The following is a 25,843-nucleotide window of genomic DNA, read 5'->3' on the forward strand; positions in this document are numbered from 1 at the left end:
CTTTCCGGAATAATTGCTTAAAAGACGATTCGAATCGTATCTATTTATCGGACTCAACATATAAATATCGTTAGTATATATTCTAAAATCTAATTTTAGGGTTTTTGTTTATTTGATAAGTGCCAGTAAATGACAGTGTGTATCCACTGAAAACAATTTGGGAAGGTGGATTTTTATAAAGGAAGTTTTGAACGACAAAAGTTTGGATATTGCGTAAAAAGTTTAAGACTGCAAATATTATGCTTGATAAATAGTTTGTTGGGACTTTGAAGGCGAAACATTATAACCTATTTACATGTCATTCTCGGTCCAAATATGTTAAATATATATTAAATCTTTGAATTAAACATATATAATGTTAGTAAATATTCAGTTATTTTTTTATCCGTACTAGACCAAAATCTAGATATTAAAACAATTTATAGTATGTATCACCTACGCTATCTAATCTGTGCCTCTGCCTCAAGATCAAAGAGTAAATAGATTACATTTATCTGTATTGCAATTTGTGACTTTATATCCATAATTCCAGACAAATTATCTTTTTGAAGACTAGGCAGCATGGTCTCCGACCTTAGCCTGTTCCAAACGGAACAAACGGACTAAAAAAAAAAAAACTTATATCCATATTTGTCTTGTTTATTTGTCATAATAATATTGTTTTCTAATCTAAATTAGTGATTAACTTCTCTGTTTTACAGTACTTGTATTGTAATTAATTAATTATAATAGGTAGTTATAAAATTTTATTATGTCTAATTTAACTATAGACGGTAAAATATGTATAGAACGTGAATTATCAATTATAGAAGCGAACAATGATTTTGAAAATATCGTGACACGTTTTTACATTGAAGAAACATGCAAATGGATCATAGATAATCATTATACGAAGGTACATTATTCATACGTTTTTTTTATACAACTTAGAATGGTAAACAAGCTGACGGCCCACCTAATGGAAAGTAACCGTCGCCTATAGACATAAGCAATACCATGGACATAACAGAGTATACTGTTTCGCCCATGATACCCCTTATGCGTTGCCATTCCTGAGGACTCAGATATTATTCCTCTATACCCTGTAAATTCACGTCATATCCCATCCTTCAAACCGAAACACAGCCATGGAAACAACTGCCTAACGGTTTAAACACGAATGGGACAGAGGTACTCAAGCAAACGACTTTTGGACAAAGTCAAATAGTCTGGTTTACAAGATCTTTTAAATAATAAATTTTTTATTACTCTATTATTAGGATCGGAATGTTGTAATCTGCTCTGAAGAATTCACAAGAAACTCAACAGTTACTCTTTTCAAATTATTATGTACAAGATAATTTTAATTTGTATGGGTGTACTGTGACTATAATTAGTATTGAATTTTATTTAAAGAAAATAAGCAAACTTGAGAGACTAGTTCCCATAAGCAGCGCTCATTTACTAGTATGAAGAATAATCTAATGCTAGAAGTGATCAATTGAATTGATTTTCGGACTTCAAATATCAATGTATACAAAGTAGCAGGCAAAATCTAGCTAGGTGGTTAATAAATTTTTAAATTTTCTGATGTATAAAATAATAATATTATACCTTTATTTAAACAGGTCTGCCTTCAGTTCCCAGATGATTTATTGGGTGTGAGCGTAGTCATTTATGAGGAGATAAAAAAAAGAGTAGATGCTGATATATATATTTTAGGGGACACTTCATATGCAAGGTAAGGCAATAAATAAAAGTATTCTTATTATTCATACTCTTAGTTACTTTATTTAAAACTGGATTTGTATCATATTAATATTATTTACAAATTTATTCATAAACTAGCCACCCGTCCCGGCGTCACATGGGTGGACATTTTTATATTTTAAAAAGTGGCTATTAAGGCTGCACATGCAACGGAAGCTTAAAAATGGAGTAACTTCTCCCGTTTTTCCAACATTTCCCTTCACTGCTCTGCTCGTATTGATCGTAGCTTGATGAAAAGTATACTATAACCTGCCCAGGAAGATGAAGAATGATTGTACCAAGTTTCGTTAAAATCCATCGAGTGGTTTTTGTTTCTATAATGAACAGACAGACAAAGATTTTACTGATTGCATTTTTGGCATCAGTATTGATCACTTATCACCCCCTGATAGTTATTTTAGAAATATATTTCATGTACAGAATTGACCTCTCTACAGATTTATTATAAGTATAGATATACAATGTATAAATACAATAGAATTACTATAGTATAAATAGTAACATTTATTACTATACACATATTCCTAAATCATAATGTATAAAGTTACAATTACTTTCAGCTGTTGTGTGGACACAGTAGCAGCATCACATGTTCAGGGCGATGCGGTGGTACATTATGGCCACACTTGCTTCTCAAAAAGCAATCTTCCTGTCTTTATTGTTCTTCCACAACGAGACCTTAATGTTGAGGCGACTATAAACAATTTACACAATAACTTCAATTCTGATGAGAACATTAGTTTATGCCTTTTTTATGATACAGAGTTTGAACATTGTAAAGGTAATCTTTCATTCTTTAATAGGTTTTATAGTTCATTAATCTTATAATATCCATTTTGAAAAAGTGATATTTTCTAATGTCACTTTTTTTTTATACAACTTAGACTGGCAAACAAGCTGACGGCCCACCTGATGGAAAGCGGTAACTGTCGCCTATAGACATGAGCAGTACCATGGACAGAATACTGTTTCGCCCATGATACCCCCCGTGCGTTGCCATTCCTGAGGACTCAGGTGTTATTCCTCTGTACCCAGTAAATTCATGCCATATCCCACCCTTCAAACTGAAACACAGCCATGCAAACACAACTGCTTCACGGTAGAAACACAAATGGAACAGACGTATCCAAGCAATCGACTTTTGTACAAAGTCTCCCTCTTATACACTATACATCATACATATATCACTTATACATGTGATGTGATTTTCTTTAACAATTTTAATACCATATATTTTCCATATAATTCCAGTATTAACTACTCCTGAACCTCATTGTGAATGCTTCATATATATCTGTTATTGATCTACATATTAGAATATAATACTTTAACATTATTTCTGGTAAATGTATTAAAGCATACAACTTTTTTTGCAGATGAATTATCAAAATACTGGTACCAAAAGTATCCTAAAAGTTATATTGCTTATGTGGAACAAAATGAGGCACCACGAAGATTTCTAGGAAGAGTAGTTAAAGATGTAGAGGGGGAAATTTACCCTATTGAAACATTAAAAAATTGTATATGCATCCACATTGGATCTAGGGGACAAACTCTCTTTAATTACACGATTTCTGTTGCAGGTGCTTATGCATGATTACAAATTACATCTTTTTCTGTCTTTTCATTACTATTAACCTTTATTCAAATTATTAGAATTACATTATAAGACTATGTCTTATAGGTCTTACCTGTAATCTGCTTGTAAAGCAAGGCTTTTTCTATCTTTTCACAATACAATTTAATATTATACAGGATTCAAAGTTATCACAATAATGATTTTTAATTTGTAATGTAGGTCATGTGTTAAAAATTCCATGGAAAAGTTAGCGAGATACAGCAAATGAGTCATATTTGTTTATAGTAAATGTATATCATATAGAACTTATCTTTTATTAATAGCTTTTATTTCTAACAATTTTGTTATATAGTTTTCAAAACTTAATCTTACAATTAAACTTTGTGTTATGTTTCTACAGCTAAAGAATGGTATTCATTGGATCCAGATTCAGGTAAAGTTGAGCACAAGGATGAAACATCCTGGTTTAAGCGAAGACGTTTTCTTGTGGAGAAATGTAAAGATGCCAATGTAATTGGTATCCTGGTGTGCAAATTGGCTGGAAATCAAACTAAGGACATAATCAGTAGGATGAAACAGCTCTGCCGTGTGAATGGCAAGAAAAGTTACATTGTGTCAGTAGGCAAACCCAATGTTGCCAAACTGGCAAATTTTCCAGAGGTAAAATTGGATAAATTGTACTTATGTATTTACTTGAAATTACACTAATTTTCTTCAGAAGCTAATCACTAATTCTTTATTCCAGATTGATATTTACGTGATGATTGCATGTCCAGAAAATGACCTGTACAGTAGTAGAGATTTTTACAAACCAATTGTGTACCCATTTGAGTTGGAAGTTGCTCTAAACTCAAACAGAGAGCCTTATTTCGCTAATCATGTCACAGACTATGATGAACTATTGCCAGGTAACAGACATTATTGTGAAATCAACAAGGTTGAAGAGGGAACTGATGTTAGTCTAATCACAGGAAAAATAAGAGAGACAAAAGTAGGTGTTCACAATGATACAAGTACAGAATTATCTGAAAAACAAAACTGGGCATTAGAAAACATAGGACAAAATTTACAAGAAAGAACATGGAGAGGTCTAGAACAGAAATTGGGTGAAACCGAAGTGAAAAAGGCTGAAGAGGGACGGGAAGGAATACCATTACAATACAGCAATGAACCAGTGAAACAAAATGTGAAAATGTAATTCATTTACTTTTTTATTATTTGCTAGTACAAAATCTTGTCCAGCTTTAAAGACTTTGAATTGTACAGCAATAAATATTGTAAAATATAATTTGATTATTTTTTGCCAATTCAATAAATAAAAATTGTACATGCAGCTTATAATGACTTCCAATAAAATATATATAATATATAATTTATCAACTAACAAATAAGTTAAGAATTTTATAACTAACATTTTTAAATCTTTTGGTTGATAGGATTCTGTGGTGACTTTAGCCATTCTTTTTTAAGCATTTGTTTCAGCTGTGATAACCTAAGATTAGGGTTTTCAGCTTTAAGTCTTGGTAGGTTTGATTCTTCAAAAGCTGTATATGCAGCCTTCAATCGTTTTTCGGGATGTCGATCCACTTCTGACTTATCACTGAAAAAAAAAACCAGGAAATAATGTATAGCTTTTGTTTATACTTTTTCTTTTGAGATTACATTATTTTATATTCATTTTTTAATTATACTCAATTTTTTTTAAAATAAAAATTTCAAATTTTTATTTAGTATGGCCTCCATTAGATATTCCAAATTGTCTTGTCTGAACATAGGCTTACCATATTGGGGTTTGCCACCAATTGCCACACTTGGCAGGCGGGTTGGCAACCACAGTATGATCATATTTTAAGAGGAACACAGCTATCCATGCCTCAATCATTAAATTCCCACAGACCACATGATAATATATTATAAATATGGAACCTTAAAAAGGAAAATTGGTTATTTCCTTTATAAAAATCATTTTGCATACTTTTTAGTATCTTAACTCCATTATTAAAAAGCGACCACCTGTTTTTTTAAGATTAGATGTGTACTCTAATATCTTTACTAATACTGGTACATGCTGTCTCGTATCTCTTACCTGAGTATAGATATAGCCTCATCTACAGTCTGTGCCAATTCTCCATCAAGCTGTATCCTGTTCAGATTTTCTTCCAATGGAGTTTCATCAATGACAACCCGTGATGGCTGTAATCAATAGTTATAATACAGAAATCTCTGAAAATTTTGTAGAAAAGCAATACTGATAAATTGTACTGCTCACAGACATATTTTTTTATACAACTTCGAAGTACCAAAAAAATTAAGAAAAAGTAATAATCATTGCCTATAGATATAAACAGTGCTTAGATATTATATTCTTGGGAACTAATGTGGTTTATTGTGCAGTAATTTTATTTTATCTCATCCTTCAAATTAAAACTAAACAAGGGTCTAAACCTGTTTTGAAGAGAAAGATATTGCTATATTGTTAAAAATACATTGCAATAACTATTAGAAGTTGGCAGTGTGTTAGCTGTCTCAGCTGTAAGTATACATGCTTTATAGAGGACAGTTTTATCCACTTTCTTTCTAGTGTAAAAATTTAAATCAAGAAATGAGATATAAAGATATTACCACAGGTTTAGGAGGTTCAGCTTTTACAGTCTTCTCCTTTAACAATGATATCTGTGCACGAGTGATTTTTGGTGGTGGTGGAGCATTCTTTGTTGTGCCCTTCAATGATTCCATTTCCTTTTCTAACAGGGCTTTTGCTTCTGCTTTCTTTTGTAGCTGCTCTTGGCGTTTCTTTTCTTGTTCTTCCTGGAAAATTATAGGTTTGCTTATAATAATTTACTGCTATGAATATACACAGATTAAAAACAGAAAATCACAAATAATGAGTGGGTATAATGACAAAAATTCTGGAGAGTTAATTATTAAAGAATGAGAATGAGCTTACCTTCTTTTGCTGTTTTTTCTTTAATTTCTCGTCGTTATCCTCCCATTCAGCATCTTCTAACATTTTCTTCACTTTCTGATCTTTCTCCTGTTTTGCATTTTCTTTACGCTGCCTTGCAGCAACAGCTTTGCTATTTTCACCCGCGAATTTTTTCGGCATCTTGGCTGCAATGTACAGTAATAATATTACACAAATTTATTACTAGCAACCCGCCCCGACTTCGCACGGGTAGGGATTCTTTAGATTGATATAACTTTTTTATTTATGAACCGATTGAAATAAACACTATGTTTACATATGGAACAAACCGCAATACATTAGTAAAAACCGCATTCAAATCGGTTAAACCGTTTTTGACATTAGGATGCACAAACGTACAGACAGAAATTCTAAAAAACATTATTTTGGGTTCTATTGCATTCATAAAGCACCCTATAATAGTTTTTCTTATATTAATTTCTTACCATTTTATTATATGTATTGATATATATAATTTAGACTGTAACAAAACATCAGTACGTACCGATAGTTAAGTTTTGGTAACAGTACAAGGTAGAAATAATTATAATAATAAAAAAGTATAACCTAAAAACAAAAATTCATTTTTTTTTTTTTTTTTAGTACGTTTGTTCCGTTTGGAACAGGCTAAGGTCGGAGACCATGCTGCCTAGTCTTCAAAAAGATAATTTGTCTGGAATTGACATTGACTCAGAATATTATAGTTCGGTCGATTCTGAAGCGCTATTATTCAAAACCTATTTATTAAATTATTATAAATTTATGCCATTATAATCTATAAAATAATAATTTCGTGTATCTATTATATTAAATTAAAAATTGACTTAAGAATCGACTCCAATCTTTAGGCACAGATACTTTAGTTATCAAATATGTCTATCTATGATAATACGCAGTTCTACTGATTGACAAAAAAATTATCAATGTCAAAATGTAACATTGTTTTTGGTAAAAATTAAAACTGAAAAATTTACGGAACAATCATATTTACATAAATTTAATATTTTAAAGAGTAGTTACCTAATTATAAAACTTGATTAATTAAGCGATATTATTAAATAAATATACTTTTATACATTAATCATTGTCCGTGAAAACATTGTTTTCATGTTATATTCTATTTAAATACGGATTCTTACATTCGAGCACAAGAACGAGTTGATCACAATGGCACTAGTAGCATACGACAACAGTGATTCTAGTGACTACGAAGAAGATGATAATCAAACACCTGTTGTATTAACGACCAAGAAAGTGGAAGGTAAGGTTAATAAAATTATACAAATATTTCACAATTCGTTAAATCCTATGTAAATCTTGACATATTGACAAAGCTTCATCATAAGAGCCAAAATTTATATTAAAACTTGAATTATTTAATTTCAGAGACTGTAGAGCCATTTGAAGACTCAAAGTCAAAAGAACCAGATGAACCTCCAGAGGCTAGTCAGAATATAGGATTATTTAATTTTCTGCCACAGCCATCGGTGAAGAAAATGGCTATTATTGAAGAAGATGATGAATTCTTGCATAAAAAAGAGAGTTTAACTAATGTTGTAAAGCCAAAAGCTAAGATCACAGTGCCTTCATTAAGTGATGTGAGTATAGCATATTGAAGAATAACTGGTACATTACTGTTGATATTTTTCTTTTTAAATACTACATATCTACAAGTTTTCAAATGACTTCAAAAAAGAGGTTGTCAATTCAGTTATATTTTTTTTAATGCTTGAACTAATTTGGAAAATTATTTTTTTATCTAAAAGAATTACAGATTGGTCCCATAGAAGTTTTATCAAAATTGGTTCAGTAGTTAAAAAATCAAAACAAATTGTTCTGCCACAATTGAAGTTTCGTTTTTCTTTGCATGACACAATCTTTAATTATCAGTAAACTTAATAATTTACTTTGAAAAATTAGTAGTTAGTAGTTACAATGAATAAAATATGCAACATGTTTTATTTCAGTTCAAAGATGTAGATGGCAGCCCGCAAACTGCTAAACCTAAGATAATGAATGAAGTAAGTTGGTTAATATTGTTTATTAAAAATAATTTATCTTATGTTTAGTGCATTTATGAAATTTTAATATATTTCAGAAAAAATCAGGGTTGTTAAGCATACTACCACAGCCAAAGAATGCAAGTTTATCTGTTAAATCAACTACAAAAACATTAATACCACATGTGCTTACACAAAATAAAACTTCAAATGCAAAGAAAAAAGATGCATTATCTACACCAATAAAAAAGGTTAAGACAGAAACGAAACCTGTTGCAGACTACTCTGACAACAGTGACAGTGATGGAGAAGTGCAAAATGATTTCTTCTCAATCAACAAACCAGTTGAACTGCCTACTGTGGAAGATATTCCTCTTGATATAGATACTATTAGAAATAATGTCACAAACATCAGTGCCCCTAGTTCACAAAGACCAATGGCCAACAATCAATCATATTTCAAACAGAATGTAACAGACAATCATGTAGAGTTAGAGACAGATTATTCAGAAGGTAATACCAGCACTGAACAGTATACAAGTAATGAAACATCAAGTACAAGTAGTGGAGCCACAGAGAATGCAAATGGAGAAGTAGTACTTGATGATGAAGCTGTAAGTATGAGATGGTTGTTCATATCAGTTTAGAATTATTGTTAGTGTCAAACACATATGATGCATAAAAATGTTTATGAAAAAGTCCATGGGCAAAAAATAAAGCCAATTGAAAGTGCAAATTTTAACATTGTTATATTAGTTAGCAGAGGGCTCAACTGTAAGACTGTTACATACTAGTCTTCTTGCCCCCTTAATGAACAAGCCGTTGGTTAAATCATGTTAGTCTCTTCCATTACTTTTTTAAATTCTGGAATATAGAGTTTTAACAAATTAAAAGTAATTTAAAAATTTTGTTCTATGTTGCCATGTCCTTACAGGATATATTCCAACTTGACATGGTACAACTAACAACATTGGTTTGGATTAAATAATTAGTTGTCTTAAAATTTAATTTCTGTGTTGCAAAAAGGTTTTTTCTTCATAATGTATAAATATTTTTTACTTGTGTATATGTAAGTAAAAAATTAAGAAATTCATAATGATTTCATTTTTATTTTGTGTGATTCTGTTGTAGATATTAAAATTATGTGGTGCACGTGGCAAACGAAAGCGAGAAGACATCCAAATAGTGGATGTAAATCAACAAGATGTACTGGCAGATGCACATGAATGGCTCCTTAAGGGTCTTGTGGATGACACAAGCAAACGAATGTCGGCTAGCAAGAAGAAAGGGAATGAACCCACAACACAGCAAAAGAGAAAACACCAGATTACATATTTGGCACACCAGGTAATGTATCAAGCATGTTCAAGTTCAAATAATTGATTGCATGACTATGGGTATATACATTAGATAAAAATATTTTTTATAATTCCATTATTTCACATTCTACAATACATAAAATGTACAATATAAAGTTAATCTCAATTTGTTATTTCATAATAATTTGAAATGTCAGTAATAATAAGTCAAGTAATAAATGATATTGAATGTCTAATATTTGTCATTATAATAGTTATTTAATGTAACATTTGACTGTCAAATATTCTTTTGCCTTTTTCTTAGATACATTTAAATTGTCCATTTCCTTAAATGCCTTTGGGAATGTTCACATGTGGATATGCCAGAAAGATTGTTTTGGTTGTCCACATTGTTTGTTTAATATTTTATCTTTTTCAGGCAAAAGCAAATGAAATTGAATTACAAAATCAATGGGCAAACAACAGGATGTCAAAAAGACAGACCCAGTCTAAATATGGGTTTTAATTATATTGTAAGAATAATAGATATAATTACTGTAAATATTTAATAATAAATCAATATTTTTTACAATAGTTTATTTTAATCTATATAATAAAAGCGCTAAGGATCCATCTTAATAACCATGATACAAACTAAAGCCTTCTGGCTTTCCTTGGCCTTGGAGGATTCCATGATACATGAGTGTTATCTGTTACTGATACTATTTGTAAGCCACCCATCTGCAACCCCTTTACTGCTGCCTGAAATAAAATAACCATTTAATACAACAAACTATTAAAATAAAATGCTATTCATTTCTTAATTATTTATGTTGTGGTACATTTACATACCAATCTGCCAGGACCCAATCCTCTCACTCGGACTCTAATGGTCTTTACACCTCTATCAATAGCTTTCTGTAAGTAATAAAAAAATTAGTCTTAATATATTTATATTATGATATTAATGTGTCCTTCTTAAATAATTCACAAAGCTTAACTGTGGTAGCTAACATGCCTGCCAAACATGATTACTGGCAAATCTTCCCTTATTAGAAAAACCCATATTCAGCAATGGACAGTTAACAGCTGGTATAATATTTAAATGGTAAGTAACTTATTGTTAAACAATCAGTATACATTATATTTTAATGAATGAGGGACCCTTAAAATGGTTCAAGATAATCCTGAAACCAGTCAAGCTTTTTCGACTAAAATACATGTAAGTTAAATCAGTAGTTATTAAATTAAAATACAGTGCAGAAACTTGTTTAAATATCTGTGCTACTTATATAGTCAATATATAGTTTTAGACGAAGATGACTATTTATCATCCACTGCAAGTCTTTCTCATATATAGTCTAAAGTCAATTACGATTCCACATCTCCCACTTGTAACTATGTCTTGTTTTCTACCAATTTACTGGGAACTTGAAAGAGATCTCCCATAAATGATTTGCCTATTAAATTATATTCTGCTATGTATTAGATGTATACAATGTAAAATTTACTATTAAATTCCCAAATATACATGCTTTCAAAACCTACTTTACTCACTATGATAATTATTCATATATTACATAACTTAATAAAAAAAATTTACTAATCCGTTAACATTTCAGCCTCAGTGCAAGACATTTATAAGCTTAGATGGTTATACAAACATTATTATAATGAGTGTAAAGAGGATTTTTAAACCTAAGTGTTGTAAACCTTACCGTTGCTATACTTATAGCAGTTGTCTGGGCTGCTATATTGGTACCTTTTTTCGTGTTTTTGAACCCTTCCATACCACATGATCTAATCAGTTTTACAATACCTGCTGCATCAGTCATTGTAAATATTGTATTGTTATGTGTCACCCGTATATTGCAAATTGGTAGTTGATTGTAAGGCATCCCATCAAATAATAAGTTATCTGATTCAAGAGTCGGGAACAGAGATTGTTTTCTACAATATTAATATATACATATTATTAAAATATACAATCATCAAAACATCATGGAACTCGGTACAAGCAATGAACGAATGGTAATGAAGAACATATTTTAATGTTTATTTTATGAAATAAAAAGTTGTATATATGTATATAAAAAAAAATGTATAACATACGATTTAAGAACAGAATCTAAATCAATTATCTTTTCTCCTTGGACACCTTCATCATCTTGAGGGATTCGTTTGTGAACGAATTTTTCTGTTGCTATTGGAGCAGAGGTTTGAAATAATCGACCTAAATTTATAACTGGAATACGCAAAGTATTCTTAATTGCCGTAAGCATATTAAATACAGATAATATTTAAAAATATTATAATTTATAATAAATTTGTTTTATTTCTTCCACACACCAAAAATAAAACATAACCTAGAATTTTTTTTGTAATTTTTTAAATTAGAATGACATTGACATTTATTAATGTCATATCGGTTTGTCAGTGTGAAGGGTTCGTTGGATAAAACAATAAAAATATAAGAGACTGAATAAAGATATATAATATTGTTCCCTAGTACAAAAATAGATGTTTTAAAAGGTAATGACGTTTCTCTAATCAAACAAAATACACATTGATATAACAAGAAAAATAAATAAGTTCTATTTTTAAATGTATCAAATAAAACCTCAACATACTCCCCCCCTTGCGATAATATCGCAAAACAGACAGACAGACAAAAAACTACATATCATATAAAATTACAATTCTTACAACAATACAAATCTAGACGGTTAGGTATTTTGACCAAACGACCAGTGCGTATGACACGAGGCAATGGCTCAAAAATTTTACTTATAGGATCGACACTGTGTGTATTGCTCTTAATTTCTGCAAATTCGCCTGATTCAACCTTTAACGCATACAACCACTGCATAGGCCTTATACACTCACCTTTAGCAGTTTTTACTTTAGCAACTTGAAGACATCCATCAATACCTGGATATATCTCTAAAATTACTCCTAATGACTAATACAAACATTTAATATTATCACATCCGACCAAAATAACATCTCCAATTTTATATGTGTGATTCTTATCTTTACATCCCCTTTGAATCAGAGTGATAAATATTCATTCGAAAATACTGTTTTAAATCGCCACTTAATTTTTTTTATATATCGCCACCGAGATGCTAAGATATTGCCATTCAACTGACTTAGGTTATTTTCATTTTCCTCCATATCGACTTTTAGGAACATTGCGGGTGTCAAGGTTACTAAACTTCCTGGACTTTCCGCTATATATGTCAATGTCCTCGAATTGATCATATTTTCTATCCCACATAAGATTGTATTGAGATCACAATAACTTTGTGATGCTTTCCCAAGTATTCTGCATAAAATGTCTTTGACAGTCCTCACCATTCTCTCCCAAAACCCTCCCCACCACGGCGCAGAAGGTGGCATGAAACGCCATTCGATTTTCTGAGTGAGGGTCTGAGAAGAAATCTCTTGCCAATTAATCTCATTTATAATATGGGTAGCACCTCTAAAGTTTGTCCCATTATCACTATAAATTAACTTAACTACACCTCTTCTAGCTAAAAACCTTCTTAAAGCTAGAAGAAAATCCTCATTAATTTGTATAGTATCCTTGAAAAAATTATCTATCTCTTCTTCGCGTTTGATGAGACTTTTCTCTTGTGCATTATCTTTTATGTCTAACGTTTCTAAAATCCAAAAGTCCTCTACAGTATATGAACAAGTCAGAACACTTACAGATTCTGAAGAGCAATACACACCAACCGCGGGCCCTTGTACAGTCCAACCAAGTTTAGTTTCTGTTGCAAAAAGATAGTCATCTACACGTACTGATCGTCCAGTTAACAGGGTACCTAGAAAATCAGAACCAATTAGTAAATCTATTTTAGAAACATCATCTATAGAATCTGTAACAACAACACCTTTATCATTTAATATAGACAAAATATTACTGCCCTTTTTAATATGGGGTATATCACCACATATTATATTTTGTTCGTATGCTCTAACATAACATTCATATGTGTCATCTAAACTTCTGACATTTAAATTATAAATTCTGTACATTTTTTTCTGTGTCGTAGCTCCACCAAACAAATTTTGACTCATTTCTTTCATACCACATGCTTTTAATTTTAGTCTAGAAGCAACATCTTTAGTAACAAATGTCTGTTGGGCACCACTATCCAGAAGAACTCTTACTGTGATATTCTCATCTCCATTGCAGATTTTTACTCTCAGAGTTTGTAATAAAACTGTTTTATTATTTGAAATATCACTCTGATTTAGTACCGACTGAGATTCTTGTGACGTACTAGCAATGGTAGTGCCTGCAATCGACTTTTTTATATCACTGCACATTAATGGAAAATGTCTTTTGGTGCAGATGACGCATTTAGGATACTTCCTACATCGCTTGGCAGAATGTCCAATGTTAAGACATATATAACAAGCATTCTTCGATTTTAAAAATTCTTTTCGCTCTTCTAAATTTTTACCAATTGCACTAGCACATTCTGAGCTAGTATGTGACAGTCTATCGCACCAAATACAAGTTTTTTCCTTACGATCGTATTGGCTACCTTCACCTAATCTTTTCTTAGTATCTTTATACGTCGTGTTTAAACATGCAGCAGAAGATATATTAAAATCTTGTCTACAATAGTTATCTAAACCTTTGAAGCGAGATAAACGTATTCTTTCTTCTGACTCGACTTCCGACTTGACAAAATTCAATAGTCTAGATAATGGACTAAATTTTTCATTACCTCTATCATTTGCCTGAGATCTGTTCCACGCCTTCAACGTCTCTTCTGGTAAAGCAGATTCTACTAATGGCAATAAAAATGCGGAATATTTTTCTTGGGTTACTCCCATAGATTCTAGTGCTAATATTTGTGTCGTCAGAGAATCATATAATCTACGAATTGATCCCTTCTGTACACCTTTAGCTTGCGCCAGAACAAGATTGAGTAATTCCCTCACATAGTATTCTATTATCATTTCGTCTTTCGCAAATCGATATTTAAGTTGCTCTATAGCAATACTATAATTCTCACCTGATGGTGGGAAACTTTCTAAAAATTCTCTAGCTACCGACCCTACTTCCATGCATTGGAGCAGATAGTGAAATTTGTCATCATCATCAATCTGGTCATCCATATGTATCTTTTTGAACTGAGACCAGAATTTTAACCACGTTTTTATCTCACCATTATATCTGGGTAACTCCAACCTGGGTAGTTTAAAGTGTCGGTTACCATTGGTTCTCAACGACAACTGCTCTGCCTCCATTTCTTTAACAGTAGATTTTGCAGAAGAAATAAAAGTTTTACTTGCCTTTTGTTTCAACATATAATAACGTGATTCGTAGACATCCGCTTCTACAATATCTTTGTCGAATGTCTCTTCATCACGACTGTCATCGTCGAGCCAAACACTTACAACTTTATTTTGTACTAGAGTGAGGTCTTCAAACAACTTATTCAGTTTTTCAAACTCGGCTGGAATAAATTCGTCGCAACTATCCAAAAGCTTTTCCAGTTTTTGAGCACATAATGTAAATTTGCGACGAGCTAATATCCTCTCCGCCTTTGCTCTATCCATATTTATCTGCACGGTCGCCAGTATGTGTAGGGTTCGTTGGATAAAACAATAAAAATATAAGAGACTGAATAAAGATATATAATATTGTTCCCTAGTACAAAAATAGATGTTTTAAAAGGTAATGACGTTTCTCTAATCAAACAAAATACACATTGATATAACAAGAAAAATAAATAAGTTCTATTTTTAAATGTATCAAATAAAACCTCAACAGTCAGTATCTGGTAGAAATCTAAGAACAAGTAGAAATCTTTGTTTGGAGCAAAAGTTTGGAGAAATGTTTTCACTTTAGGTTTGCAGCGTGATAAAAACGTGGTACAGAGTAGCACTACGTCTCTTTTTTGTTAATTGCATCATTATTCGTTTTTATATTATGCTTCTAATAAAAATCCAAATTATCAATTGAAGATTAACCAAATTATACATTAAACGGATATTATATTATGATTTTTTAGCGATTAATAATATCTATAAAAGTTGAAATTTCCAAAATTCTCTTGTACGTGATAATTTGAAATTGTTAAATTTCTTGCGTGTTCTTAAAATAAAATATTCCGAACCCAGTAGTAGAATCATAAAAAACTTCATATTTATTCTAAATCTAAACAAAATTAATATTTAGAATCATAAAAAATCTAAAAGAACTTGTATACAAGTCTATTTGAATACAGATTTTTCCTATTCTTTTCTACTCATAATTTATATTTTACTTTTCAATAGCCAATAGTAGCGAGTGTGACATTAACTAATTGCAAGCGAAAATTACATGTGATGTCATAGGTAATACCACCATGAACAAAAAATAATAATTTTACTGATAGCAATCATTTCTATGCCTACATTCTAGTCTTTTTTTTTAATGTGTAAAAAGGAGATAGTAGCCCTACCCGCGCTATAGGTATACATTGGCAGGATACTTGAGGATGAAACAGATCAGTTAGTCGACTGTGACAAATTCAATAATAATTAATTCACCATGATGAATTCCAGGGGATACAGCGCGAAGGTCAACCTAATGGAGTATTGCTAAAAAAGTAGCAGTTAGACCCTATTACTAACAACTCCTGGGGGGAAAGGGATTGTTAGCGATGGATACTGAGAAAACCAATGCTAGCAATATACCCAACTAGGTCGACCTTCTCGCGGTTTCCTCTGGAAACTATCATGGTTAATTCCTGATGAATTCATCATGATGGGCTAATTGACCTGTTTTCATTCTCATCTATCATCCTTCACTGGTGCTCCGCCAGCGTATCCCGTTAACGCAGGCATTCCATTTACACCATTACCATTCCATTTTCACCCATCAAAAAAAACTAACAACTCTTCTCCATGCCTACATTCTAGTCATCCAATGCATCTGTTGTCATTTGCAAGGAAGAGATGGAGCTACTAGCTACGAAAGTAAATGTAGTTTACCAAAGGAAGACTGTACAAAGGTCGTTTGCTTGGGCATCTTTGTCCCATTTATGTTTCTGCCGTGAAGCAGTTGTGTTTGCATGGCTGTGTTTCGAATTGAAGGGTGGGATATGGCAATGAATTTATAGGGTACAGAGGAATAACACCTGAGTCCTGAGTCCTATTTATTGTATATTGTAGACGAAATTTAAAATTATCGGGCCACGAAGCACTTCCGTGATCCGTATATGTAGACAATGTAGGTACAAGAATAAAAAAACGATATGACATTAAACATATATTTCAATATATTATTCTTTGCATATATGACATAAATATACAAGACATTTTAATTTTTGCTAAACATCTTCTTGCAATATTGTACAGTTTGAGAAAAACCACGAAGCGGCGACGGCACGCCGATGGACATTAAACGCAAATGTCCTGCTTCCGCCAAATGATTGGCTTTCAGAAGTTCGTTGGTTGCCCACTCAACCGTGTACGTGCTCGAAGGAGACTCTCCGGGGGTAGCCTCCCGAGTTATAATATAACTGATTATTGATGAGTACAATGGAGTAGATATTAATTTCAAAAACATTCCATTATCTAAAAGTTCCTTTATTAGGTCCTCTTCAACATCTGGTTGTTTAATTGATTGCTGAAAATTATAGTACATACACTGCAGCGGACGGCAACTGAGGCATTGATGGACGAACGTGCAAATGTGGGCCGAGGAGTAGCCGAGGCACACATACGTAAGTCCATCAATGCCTAGTTGTGGCCAAGGTTTGTATAGTACTTTTCTCAAACAATGCGCGGAAATCAAAAACACAACTTTACTTTTTAAGTTCAATGACGAATAACGAACAATAATAATTTTTCACGCGCCATAATATTCCTTTGTTTTTTTTTTCAATAAACAGCGTTCTATTTACAAGCCAGTTCGAAATTTAAATAAAACCTTTTATTAGTTACCTCCTTGGTAGCCATGTTTAGAAGTAAAAGGTCATTCCATTTTTAAATTACAGGACAAATATGAGTTTACATAGTAATTTATCTGGCCGCAAAACACGACAGATATGGATTTTCATACAATTTTGCTGGCCGCCGCCCGCGTGTATCTGTCCAGTACGGCAATTTTGATTTATCTCGAAGAAGATTGTCAAAATAATGCTCACATTTCCAAGCATGTTTGAGAAAAAAATATTATCTAAACGTAATGAAACTGAACATTATAAATTCTGATTTTTCAGTGTCGTTTTGTCACGCATCTCATATTACCAAGACACTCATTTCAAATGTAAACCGCCAATACAACTCGTGCGAGTATAGCGACCTCTAGTATAAATCTCAAGACAATTGAATGTTCATCTCTAATATGAATTAATATAATAAACAGCGCAAGTTAACTTGCAAATCTATACAGGATGGAAGGGACAGGTTGGCCAAAACGAAAACAGCTGATTCAGAGGAAGGGTCTGAATCAGATGGCAGATTATTTTCCCACCGAAATGCACCGCAGTCATATAATTAACGATTCTTAATTTTGACGTAGCACACTGTATTTGAAATTTTACGATCTACACGACGCGAGATACTTACAGAGTGTACAATGCTACAGGTCATTGGCGCTTCTTCGTAGGTAATTTTCGTACGCTTGTGGCGCTGACTACACAGTTGATTCCGCGCGTTGCAGTATTATTTTATAGTATTTCACTATAAAATATTATTGTTACTTTATATTATGACTTAATATCATAAATTACATGATTTTTTTATGAAAAAAAAAACGGAGGAAAATTGAAATTTTCCGGAAAGAATTTCCACTGGTTTTCAGTTCAGAATAACGGTCTCAATTCACTGTTTCAATTTTTGCCAACCTGTCCCTTACACCCTGTATAAATTCACTTATAGGGTAGGCTAAGGAGACCAAAGTTCAAATTAGTTATAATTACTCTTGATTTCCTCTCTCGAACATGATAAATGTTCAAATATAATAATTAAATAAAATTACCTTGTGCTGTAATATCAAATTCAGAGCCATGTTCTGTGATTGTTCACATTTGCTAAGCAAAATAATCCAAATTGTGTTAATTACTGCGTCGGCTGGTGCACAGTCAGCAAGCCATTTCACCTCCTGTTTTATTCAATATAAAATTAGTTTGAGGCCCACCTGATAGAAAGTGGTAACCGTCACCTATAGACATGAACAGTACCATGGACATAACAAAGTATACTGTTTTGCCCATGATACCTCCCATGCATTGCCATTCCTGAAGACATAGGTGTTAGTCCTCTGTACCCAGTAAATTCACGCCATATCCCACCTTTCAAACCGAAACACAGCCATGCAAACACAACTGCTTCACGGTTGAAACACGAATGGAATGTAAATAAATTATCTATCTATCTAAGTAGCGGGTCAAAAGCTAGTAGTTAATTTTAAACTTTCGCGTTGCCTACACATATTTTAAATACACTATCGGATCCTAACGCGATGGAAAAAACCTTTGCAGGTAAACAGTATCTACATACCTGCTTTTTTATTGCTCATATTTCGACGTAGATTGCACCACGTCGTGGTCGCGGTAGGACACGACAGTTTCTTCACCGCGTTAAGTCCCGATTGTGTATTTAAAAAAGCTAGTAGTTTAAATAATGAAAGTATATTTGTGTGAAGTGTTCACTCAATGTATCTAATTATAGTTACCTCTTCAGTGAGCACAGGATGTTGGAGCAATAGTTTGATGAGTACCAAACTCTCCTTATGATCACTTGTTTCTGTTAATAGAAACCGCAGGTACACGCTGTGCAAGCTCCTTGAATCGCTAAAACAAAAAAAAAACAAATAAAAAAACATTCCTAGTTTGAAAAAAAAAATTTAACTCTTTATCTCGCTTCAAAAACATAAAAATATACAAAAACAATTAGAAAATTCACGTGAAATAAAGTAGCGTAAAGTACAGATTAAAATATATATATAAAGGTAGCCAACTGAGACCTAAATATCAATAGAAAGTACCTGTTCGTTGTCGGGGGCCAGCAATTTAGAACGTCCACGAGGGCCTTCTTTCGCTGCCACGTGTCGGAAATTTCTAAAAACATTTCGAACGCGTCGCGTCGCCCCTCTTCACTCATTAATTTTTCCTCTAAAATAAAATAAAAATGTTAACATAAACATCTAGATACAAATTGTGTATTATGTATGGCATCTAATTAATTATAGCCCCTTCCGTGTCTTTAGACTGAATTCTAAATTTGTTGCGGTCGTAGTCTGTACTATGATGCAATATCAAAAGCTATTCAGCCTCTCTTACTTTGAAGAAAATCTTTTCAAGTCTATTATATAAAATACATTTTAAAATAGACACAATGTTGACTTTAGTAAAAATATAAAAATACTATGCTGGAGGAAGAACATTTCAAGAGGAGACTTTGAATGGTGTGAGTGGAACGGTAGCATGGGCTTGAGCATTGACTCTCTGGTCTCTAGTCATTCTGTGGATGTGTTCACTTGATAGTTGTTATTATTTTTTTTATTTTATTGGCACATAAAACAGATCACAACCATAAAAAACTTAAATTTGTGATTTGGCTAGGTTATAATCCAATTACATTATGTGCACAGCTTGAGTAATTCATTAAAAGAAAACACATAATATAAAAAGAAATACTTAAAATGTTATATAAATATATAAAAGATAAAACTATATAAAAAAAGACATATTTTCAATCGTATTATACAAAATAGAAAACAAGTTCTTCCTAAAAAATCAAATATTTTGTACCGAATATGTCGATGGATTTGTGGTCAAGCAGTAAGTCGTTATAATGACGACACATCCTTACCACAGGATTGTAATAAGAAGTGTTATTTTTATAGACATGTAATGTAAACAATTTACGATATGTATATGTTATATATATACTTGTTTGTTCACTTTTTTTTGTTAACTCGTATTTTTGTTTCTTTGTGTACAGCGCCTTTTATCTATATTGTTGCTACATGTGAAAACTTATTGGTGGCTTATTTTGTTATCCTAAAACTGTATCTATATGCTGTAGTGTAGCCCTGGTTTTCCTATGAATAAATAAATATATGTTAGAAGCGTAGTAACAGAGCCTGCAACCGTATGCGTGTGCGCACCGGCAGGCGACACTGCTGTCGCCTGGCGGGCACGGTAGGCACGTGTGGTATAACACCTCCTACTATCATAGGCTTTTTATCATGTAAGCGATCTGTCATTAATAACTTATGTCACGATTACATTAACATTAAATGATTTACATGTATTCTATGTTTTAATATTATATTGTTATTAGGTACCGGTGAGCGCGGCGGCCAGGCTCGGGTCGGGGCAGTGCGCGCGCAGCAGGTCGGCGGTGTAGAGCGCGGCGCGCGCGGGCGGCGCGGCGCGGCGCGTGCGCAGCGCCAGCAGCGCCACCTGGCGGGCCGGCGCCACGCCCAGCTCGCGCGCGCGACCTTCCGCCGCACTGCGCACCTCCTCCGGCAGCCGCACGCCCTCCTTGTCGTACTGGCACATTCCACTTATTAGACTCTCCATTTCTCTGGAAACAGACGACGAAACACGATTAACCCCTCGACCGTTTATGCGTCGTACGCTGTACCGGACAAAAATGTGGTATCGCGCGATAATGCAACAGCTTCTTTTGCATAACTCGAATTTGCAGCGTAGTTTTAACTAAAATTATATAGATAATTAATTTATATAGGTAATAAACCCATTTATCCATAACCTCTAATGGAAATTTGGTAATTTCAAAAATCGGTGACGCAGTGAGTTCTTTTTCAATAGCTGACAATAGAATGGAACCAGTAAGAGATGATAGGTGAGGACGAAAAAACATGTCCGTTGGCCCATCGTGATTCCAGATGTATACCTGGAATTCAGCACGATGGTTTCCAAGGAACACCACGTGGAGATCGATGTGATAGGGTATATTGTTAGCAATGGGATTAGCAATGATAGTCCGCATTACTAACAATCCCTCTCCCCCCCGCCGCAGTGGGTGTAGCGAGCTAGCCTAGAGCCGCTCGCTCCACGGATGAAGTGGTAATTAGTGTTGAACGTTATAATATAGAGGCACAGCAGCAGCGCGTGCGCAGTGTACTGACGGGGCCGTGTGCACGTGTCGCAGCGCGCGCAGCAGCGGCAGCGCGGGCGCGGCGGGCACGCGCAGGCACTGCAGCAGCGAGCCCAGCGCGGCGCCGCGCAGCGCGCCCGCCGCCACCAGCCGCGCCAGCGCCTCCACCGCCGCCTCCTCAGCCCCGTGGCTCGTCTCCACCTCGCTGTCGACAACCCTTCACTTTACCTTAACACGTTCACGCCTAGACTGTCTTATTGGATGGCGCGTACCACCGGCGGTACGCACTAGACTGTCTTTTCTGGTGGCGCGTACCACCGGTGGTACGTATTCGATGATGAAGCATAGCATTAATTAGAGCGCTGCCTCGCAGCAAAAAACATTAAAGTCGGCCCCGGCGTTAACGTGTTAAAGGTGCCCCAGTACCGAGGCTAGTGTCACATTAGCCTACATATCTTCTGTGACAGACCTTCAATACATCAAATTGCGGAGACAAAATGCATTGTGTCGACGGAGGAATGGTACGCGTACAACCAAATAGACATCGGACGCGAGCATTTCGCGGCGTTACGTCGATGTGAAGAATTATAAATCTTCCATATCTGAGAGTAGCATATTCTATTTAGCCATCTTCCTCTATACCCTGTAAATTCACGCCATAGACTGCCATAAAGAATGGTCCTGAGCCACCTGCATCCACTAACTCCTTGCAATACATTTCAGGTTGTCACTCCATATGGTGGAGGTGGTCCTACACTGCGTTTACCCGTACGTGATCGCCACTCAAGAACCTTTCTTTCCCATCGATTGTCGGTTCTTCGACCTGTTCAAGCTTCGTCGTAATAATTTCGTAATGTACTTTATATCCAATGAGTCTACTAACATCCACATCTGCGCAATGTCGGGCGTGTCGGCGGCGGCTCGAGCGGCCTCGATGATGGCCTGCACCGTGCTGGAGTGGAAGTTGTCCAAGAACCGCGCCCACCGGGTCAGCTCTTGCCCCGTCTGCGACCACGTCTGATCACTTATAAAAATAAAAAAATATATTTAATTTTGGGCCCAGTCATCAAGCAGTATCTTAAAAAAGCGAGAATATTACAAAAAAAAAAAGTTAATTTAAACTTCTAACACATATTTTAAATACACAATCGGAACTTAAAGCGATGAAAAATCTTTTACAGGTAAATAGTACCTACACACCTGCTTCTTTATTGCAGACGTTTCGACGTGGATTGGCACCACGTCGTAGTCACGACAGCACCCGATTCGATCGAGTTAAGTCCCGATTGTGTATTTAAAATATTAAAAAGCATACCGGAAAATTAGTAAAAAAAATATTGGCTACTTTTTTTTTACTATTCATGCAAATTTATATGCCCACAGTCTAATTATACATTTCTAATATATTAATTATACATGTCTAATATATTCATTTATAGTACACTTACTTTTTATTAAACTTTAAGTCGTTCTCCTGTTCCTGCTGACAATAGTCCACCGCTTGCATTATCATCAGGTTTCGGGTACCAGGCGGAACTCTGTCATAGATGTACAAGCAAAATAACTCAAAACTCTTTAAAATAAATCAAAACTTATATAAAATAAAACTTATATAAACACTTATAAAAGTATTTTTTTTATACAACTTAGAATGACAAACAAGCTGACGACCCCCCTGATGGAAAGTGGTAACCGTCGCCTATAGACATGAGCAGTACCATGGACATAACAGAGTATACTGTTTCGCCCATGATACCCCCCATGCGTTGCCATTCCTGAGGACTCAGGTGTTATTCCTCCGTACCCAGTAAATTCACGTCATATCCCACTCTTCAACCCGAAACACAGCCATGCAAACACGACTGCTTCACGGTTGAAATACGAATGGGACAGAGGTACTCAAGCAATCGACTTTTGTACAAAGTCTCCCTCTGGTAAAATTATTATAAAAGTATAAAAATACATGTTTTTTTTTTTAATGGGTGATAATGGAATGGTAACTCCGCCTATGCTAACAATATACGCTGGCGGGACATCAGTGAGGGATGACAGGTGAGGATGAAAGCAGATCAGTTAACCCATTGTGACGAATTTCGTAGGAATTAATGATTATTTCTAGATGGCACAGCGTGGAGATCGAGGGCAATAAGACCCCATTACTAAAATCTTTTTCCCTCGGATTAATATATTACCATTCCTCTCGCACTGGTTGCCTCCTTACTATCGTGAATATGCTTACATTTGCATCATCATATCAGCCTCTAACCATCCACTACAGATCATAAGCCAGAGGGACTTGGGGAGTTTTGCCAGTAGTTGCCACGCTTGGCAGGCGGATTGGCAACCGCAGTTAGACTTTAAAGATGTTTTAAGAGGGACGCTGCTGCCCATCCCCCGCCGTCCCTTAGTCGCCTTCTACGACATCACGGAAAACGCGGTGGCCTATTCTATGCCGGGACCACACAGCCCACCAGCTTATCAGTTGTGCAGAATTGTGGTCAATATCGAGAAATAAATGTTTACCGTTCCACTGCGTCGCGCGTGAAGCACGTATTAGCAACAAACTGCAGAAGGTCCTCCTTGGACAGTTTGTTGAAATAGCTGGCGCACTGTCGGTACTGCTGCATCCATTTCTTGTTAGTGGCGCTAGCGGGCGGCACCTAATATTTGTTAACAATAATAATTATATATGCTTATAACTTTATCCCTAAAAGGCTGTAGTCAGAGGTATTTAGAATATATATATATATATATATATATATATATATATATATATATATATATATATATATATATATATATAATATAACTGACAAAATTGTTGATATTATTAGAAAAACACTTGTAATCTTCAACAAAAATAGGTGTAACTATATGACAGGTTTCACCGTTTAGTAGAGTTGGGTAATATATAGAAATCTATATATCGTAGTTACAATATATTGGTATAATAATGAATAGAAATATTAGTTATCTAAGATATAAAGATATTCAAATAAAAAACTGAAACGAAATGGATATAGATTTCTAACTGGTATGGATGATATCGAAATGTTGATGACATTTTTTACAAAGGATAATTTTACACTAGTTTTATTCCGTGTATTCAATTAAATGATCGTTGGAAATTGAAATGGAATGGATAAAACAATCGATTTCCATCCGACGGTACATTTATTATATCCATTCTTTATGAATAGATTTGGAAAATTATTTTTTTATTTGAAAGATTATGCTTCCAGATTGGTCCTATAGAAATTTTATGAAAATTGTTTCAGTAATTTTTAAATCAAAATAACGGGTAAGCCACGATTAAAATTGGCACATCTTATGGAACAAATCCTTAAATTATAGTTCTCAATAATTTTTGGTGGCTCATGGGAGGAACTGCTGTATTGCTATAATTTTTTTTATACAACTTAGAATGGCAAACAAGCTGACGGCCCACCTGATGGAAAGTGGTAACCGTCGCCTATAGACATGAGCAGTACCATGGACATAACAGAGTATACTGTTTCGCCCGTGATACCCCCCGTGCGTTGCCATTGCTGAGGACTTAGGTATTATTCCTCTGTACCCTGTAAATTCACTCCCTATCCCACCTTTCAAACCAAAACACAGCCATGCAAACACAATTGCTTTACGGTTGAAACACGAATGGGACAGAGGTACCCAAGCAAACGACTTTTGTACAAAGTCTCCCTCTGGTACATTAGATACAATCACTGAGTAAGCAAATAAAATATAAATAATTATAATGAACTAACATTGAAGAAATGTTTGGTCAGCCACATGGTATATATCGCGTTGACGGTGATGGGTAGCTTGAACGTGGGCGGCAGCGAGCGCAGGAACTTGCAAACCATTCCAATGGTCTCCGGCTTCAGTATCGCGAGCATGTGCGCAGAGAACTGTTCTGCCGACGGCTGATCTAGTAGCAGCTTATAGTCCAGCTCTGTAGTACGCAAAAATAAAACAATTGAACAATTGTCAAAGTATAAATAAGGATTAGGCTGTTGAAATTGAAATAATTTTTCACGTATTCACGTTTCTATTTTTCAATATTTTGTTTGATTTTAAAATCAAATCCTAACATCATCATTTCCATCGTCATTCTGAGAACATTATATATAACTAAGGGAACAGCATAAAATACTAGTGCAAA

The 25,843-nt window shown here is 34.2% G+C and overlaps 6 protein-coding genes across 9 annotated transcripts in view; 2 read left to right on the plus strand and 4 right to left on the minus strand.

The window, feature by feature from the left end:
• Positions 1-610: 610 nt before the first annotated feature.
• Positions 611-4,616, plus strand: LOC113518260 (2-(3-amino-3-carboxypropyl)histidine synthase subunit 2). Its single transcript, XM_026903093.3, has 6 exons — positions 611-895; positions 1,608-1,720; positions 2,310-2,530; positions 3,126-3,332; positions 3,729-3,988; positions 4,074-4,616. The coding sequence occupies exons 1-6, from the start codon at positions 752-754 to the stop codon at positions 4,524-4,526; spliced, it is 1,398 nt and encodes a 465-aa protein (XP_026758894.2). The 5' UTR covers positions 611-751; the 3' UTR covers positions 4,527-4,616.
• Positions 1,767-6,959, minus strand: LOC113518261 (coiled-coil domain-containing protein 124). 4 transcript variants are annotated; one of them, XM_052892832.1, is made up of 6 exons: positions 6,799-6,959; positions 6,276-6,439; positions 5,951-6,136; positions 5,415-5,521; positions 4,741-4,928; positions 1,767-1,998 (listed from the first exon to the last, which is right to left on the minus strand). In XM_052892832.1, exons 2-5 carry the CDS (start codon positions 6,432-6,434, stop codon positions 4,745-4,747), a joined length of 636 nt encoding a protein of 211 aa, XP_052748792.1. In that variant the 5' UTR covers positions 6,435-6,439; positions 6,799-6,959; the 3' UTR covers positions 1,767-1,998; positions 4,741-4,744. The 4 variants fall into 4 exon arrangements, with proteins under 4 accessions (XP_052748792.1, XP_052748793.1, XP_026758896.1 ...); XM_052892833.1 differs by lacking the exon at positions 1,767-1,998 and having other exon boundaries at positions 4,516-4,928; positions 5,954-6,136; XM_026903095.3 differs by lacking the exon at positions 1,767-1,998 and having other exon boundaries at positions 4,516-4,928.
• Positions 6,960-7,181: 222 nt separating this feature from the next.
• LOC113518167 (proline-rich protein PRCC) lies at positions 7,182-10,183 on the plus strand. Its single transcript, XM_026902949.3, has 6 exons — positions 7,182-7,554; positions 7,680-7,891; positions 8,261-8,314; positions 8,392-8,907; positions 9,425-9,640; positions 10,031-10,183. The coding sequence occupies exons 1-6, from the start codon at positions 7,461-7,463 to the stop codon at positions 10,115-10,117; spliced, it is 1,179 nt and encodes a 392-aa protein (XP_026758750.2). The 5' UTR covers positions 7,182-7,460; the 3' UTR covers positions 10,118-10,183.
• Positions 10,144-11,985, minus strand: LOC113518168 (28S ribosomal protein S11, mitochondrial). Its single transcript, XM_026902950.3, has 4 exons — positions 11,704-11,985; positions 11,310-11,541; positions 10,444-10,509; positions 10,144-10,353 (listed from the first exon to the last, which is right to left on the minus strand). Exons 1-4 carry the CDS (start codon positions 11,871-11,873, stop codon positions 10,246-10,248), a joined length of 576 nt encoding a protein of 191 aa, XP_026758751.1. The 5' UTR covers positions 11,874-11,985; the 3' UTR covers positions 10,144-10,245.
• Positions 11,986-12,642: 657 nt separating this feature from the next.
• On the minus strand, positions 12,643-15,174 carry LOC128200237 (uncharacterized). Its single transcript, XM_052892966.1, has one exon. It carries the CDS (start codon positions 15,172-15,174, stop codon positions 12,643-12,645), a length of 2,532 nt encoding a protein of 843 aa, XP_052748926.1.
• A 1,683-nt stretch (positions 15,175-16,857) lies between these two features.
• LOC113518083 (NBAS subunit of NRZ tethering complex-like) overlaps positions 16,858-25,843 on the minus strand; it is a 36,036-nt gene continuing 27,050 nt past the window's right edge. The window contains exons 32-41 of the mRNA XM_052892855.1: positions 25,446-25,633; positions 24,202-24,338; positions 23,127-23,216; positions 22,562-22,702; positions 21,710-21,883; positions 20,900-21,141; positions 19,595-19,721; positions 19,283-19,400; positions 18,587-18,709; positions 16,858-17,230 (exon numbers count right to left, since the gene is read on the minus strand). Of these exons, the coding sequence (XP_052748815.1) occupies positions 16,922-17,230; positions 18,587-18,709; positions 19,283-19,400; positions 19,595-19,721; positions 20,900-21,141; positions 21,710-21,883; positions 22,562-22,702; positions 23,127-23,216; positions 24,202-24,338; positions 25,446-25,633 (1,649 nt within the window). The 3' untranslated portion in view covers positions 16,858-16,921. The remainder of the gene's footprint in view (positions 17,231-18,586; positions 18,710-19,282; positions 19,401-19,594; positions 19,722-20,899; positions 21,142-21,709; positions 21,884-22,561; positions 22,703-23,126; positions 23,217-24,201; positions 24,339-25,445; positions 25,634-25,843) is intronic.

Source organism: Galleria mellonella, unplaced genomic scaffold (genome assembly GCF_026898425.1).
Source record: "Galleria mellonella isolate WM207_F2 unplaced genomic scaffold, CSIRO_AGI_GalMel_v1 utg171, whole genome shotgun sequence".
NCBI lineage: Eukaryota > Metazoa > Arthropoda > Insecta > Lepidoptera > Pyralidae > Galleria > Galleria mellonella.

Coding starts and splice junctions, on each gene's coding strand:
- LOC113518260 (XM_026903093.3), top strand. CDS start 752: ATGTCTAATTTAACTATAGACGGTAAAATATGTATAGAACGTGAATTA. Junction 2,531..3,125: donor AGAGTTTGAACATTGTAAAG/GTAATCTTTCAT, acceptor CTTTTTTTGCAG/ATGAATTATCAAAATACTGG. Junction 3,333..3,728: donor TTACACGATTTCTGTTGCAG/GTGCTTATGCAT, acceptor ATGTTTCTACAG/CTAAAGAATGGTATTCATTG.
- LOC113518261 (XM_052892832.1), bottom strand. CDS start 6,434: ATGCCGAAAAAATTCGCGGGTGAAAATAGCAAAGCTGTTGCTGCAAGG. Junction 5,522..5,950: donor CTGAACCTCCTAAACCTGTG/GTAATATCTTTA, acceptor TATTGATTACAG/CCATCACGGGTTGTCATTGA. Junction 4,929..5,414: donor GAGGCTATATCTATACTCAG/GTAAGAGATACG, acceptor TTTTTTTTTCAG/TGATAAGTCAGAAGTGGATC.
- LOC113518167 (XM_026902949.3), top strand. CDS start 7,461: ATGGCACTAGTAGCATACGACAACAGTGATTCTAGTGACTACGAAGAA. Junction 7,892..8,260: donor CAGTGCCTTCATTAAGTGAT/GTGAGTATAGCA, acceptor GTTTTATTTCAG/TTCAAAGATGTAGATGGCAG. Junction 8,908..9,424: donor TAGTACTTGATGATGAAGCT/GTAAGTATGAGA, acceptor ATTCTGTTGTAG/ATATTAAAATTATGTGGTGC.
- LOC113518168 (XM_026902950.3), bottom strand. CDS start 11,873: ATGCTTACGGCAATTAAGAATACTTTGCGTATTCCAGTTATAAATTTA. Junction 11,542..11,703: donor TTAGATTCTGTTCTTAAATC/GTATGTTATACA, acceptor TTAATATTGTAG/AAAACAATCTCTGTTCCCGA. Junction 10,354..10,443: donor GATTGGGTCCTGGCAGATTG/GTATGTAAATGT, acceptor ATTTTATTTCAG/GCAGCAGTAAAGGGGTTGCA.
- LOC128200237 (XM_052892966.1), bottom strand. CDS start 15,174: ATGGATAGAGCAAAGGCGGAGAGGATATTAGCTCGTCGCAAATTTACA.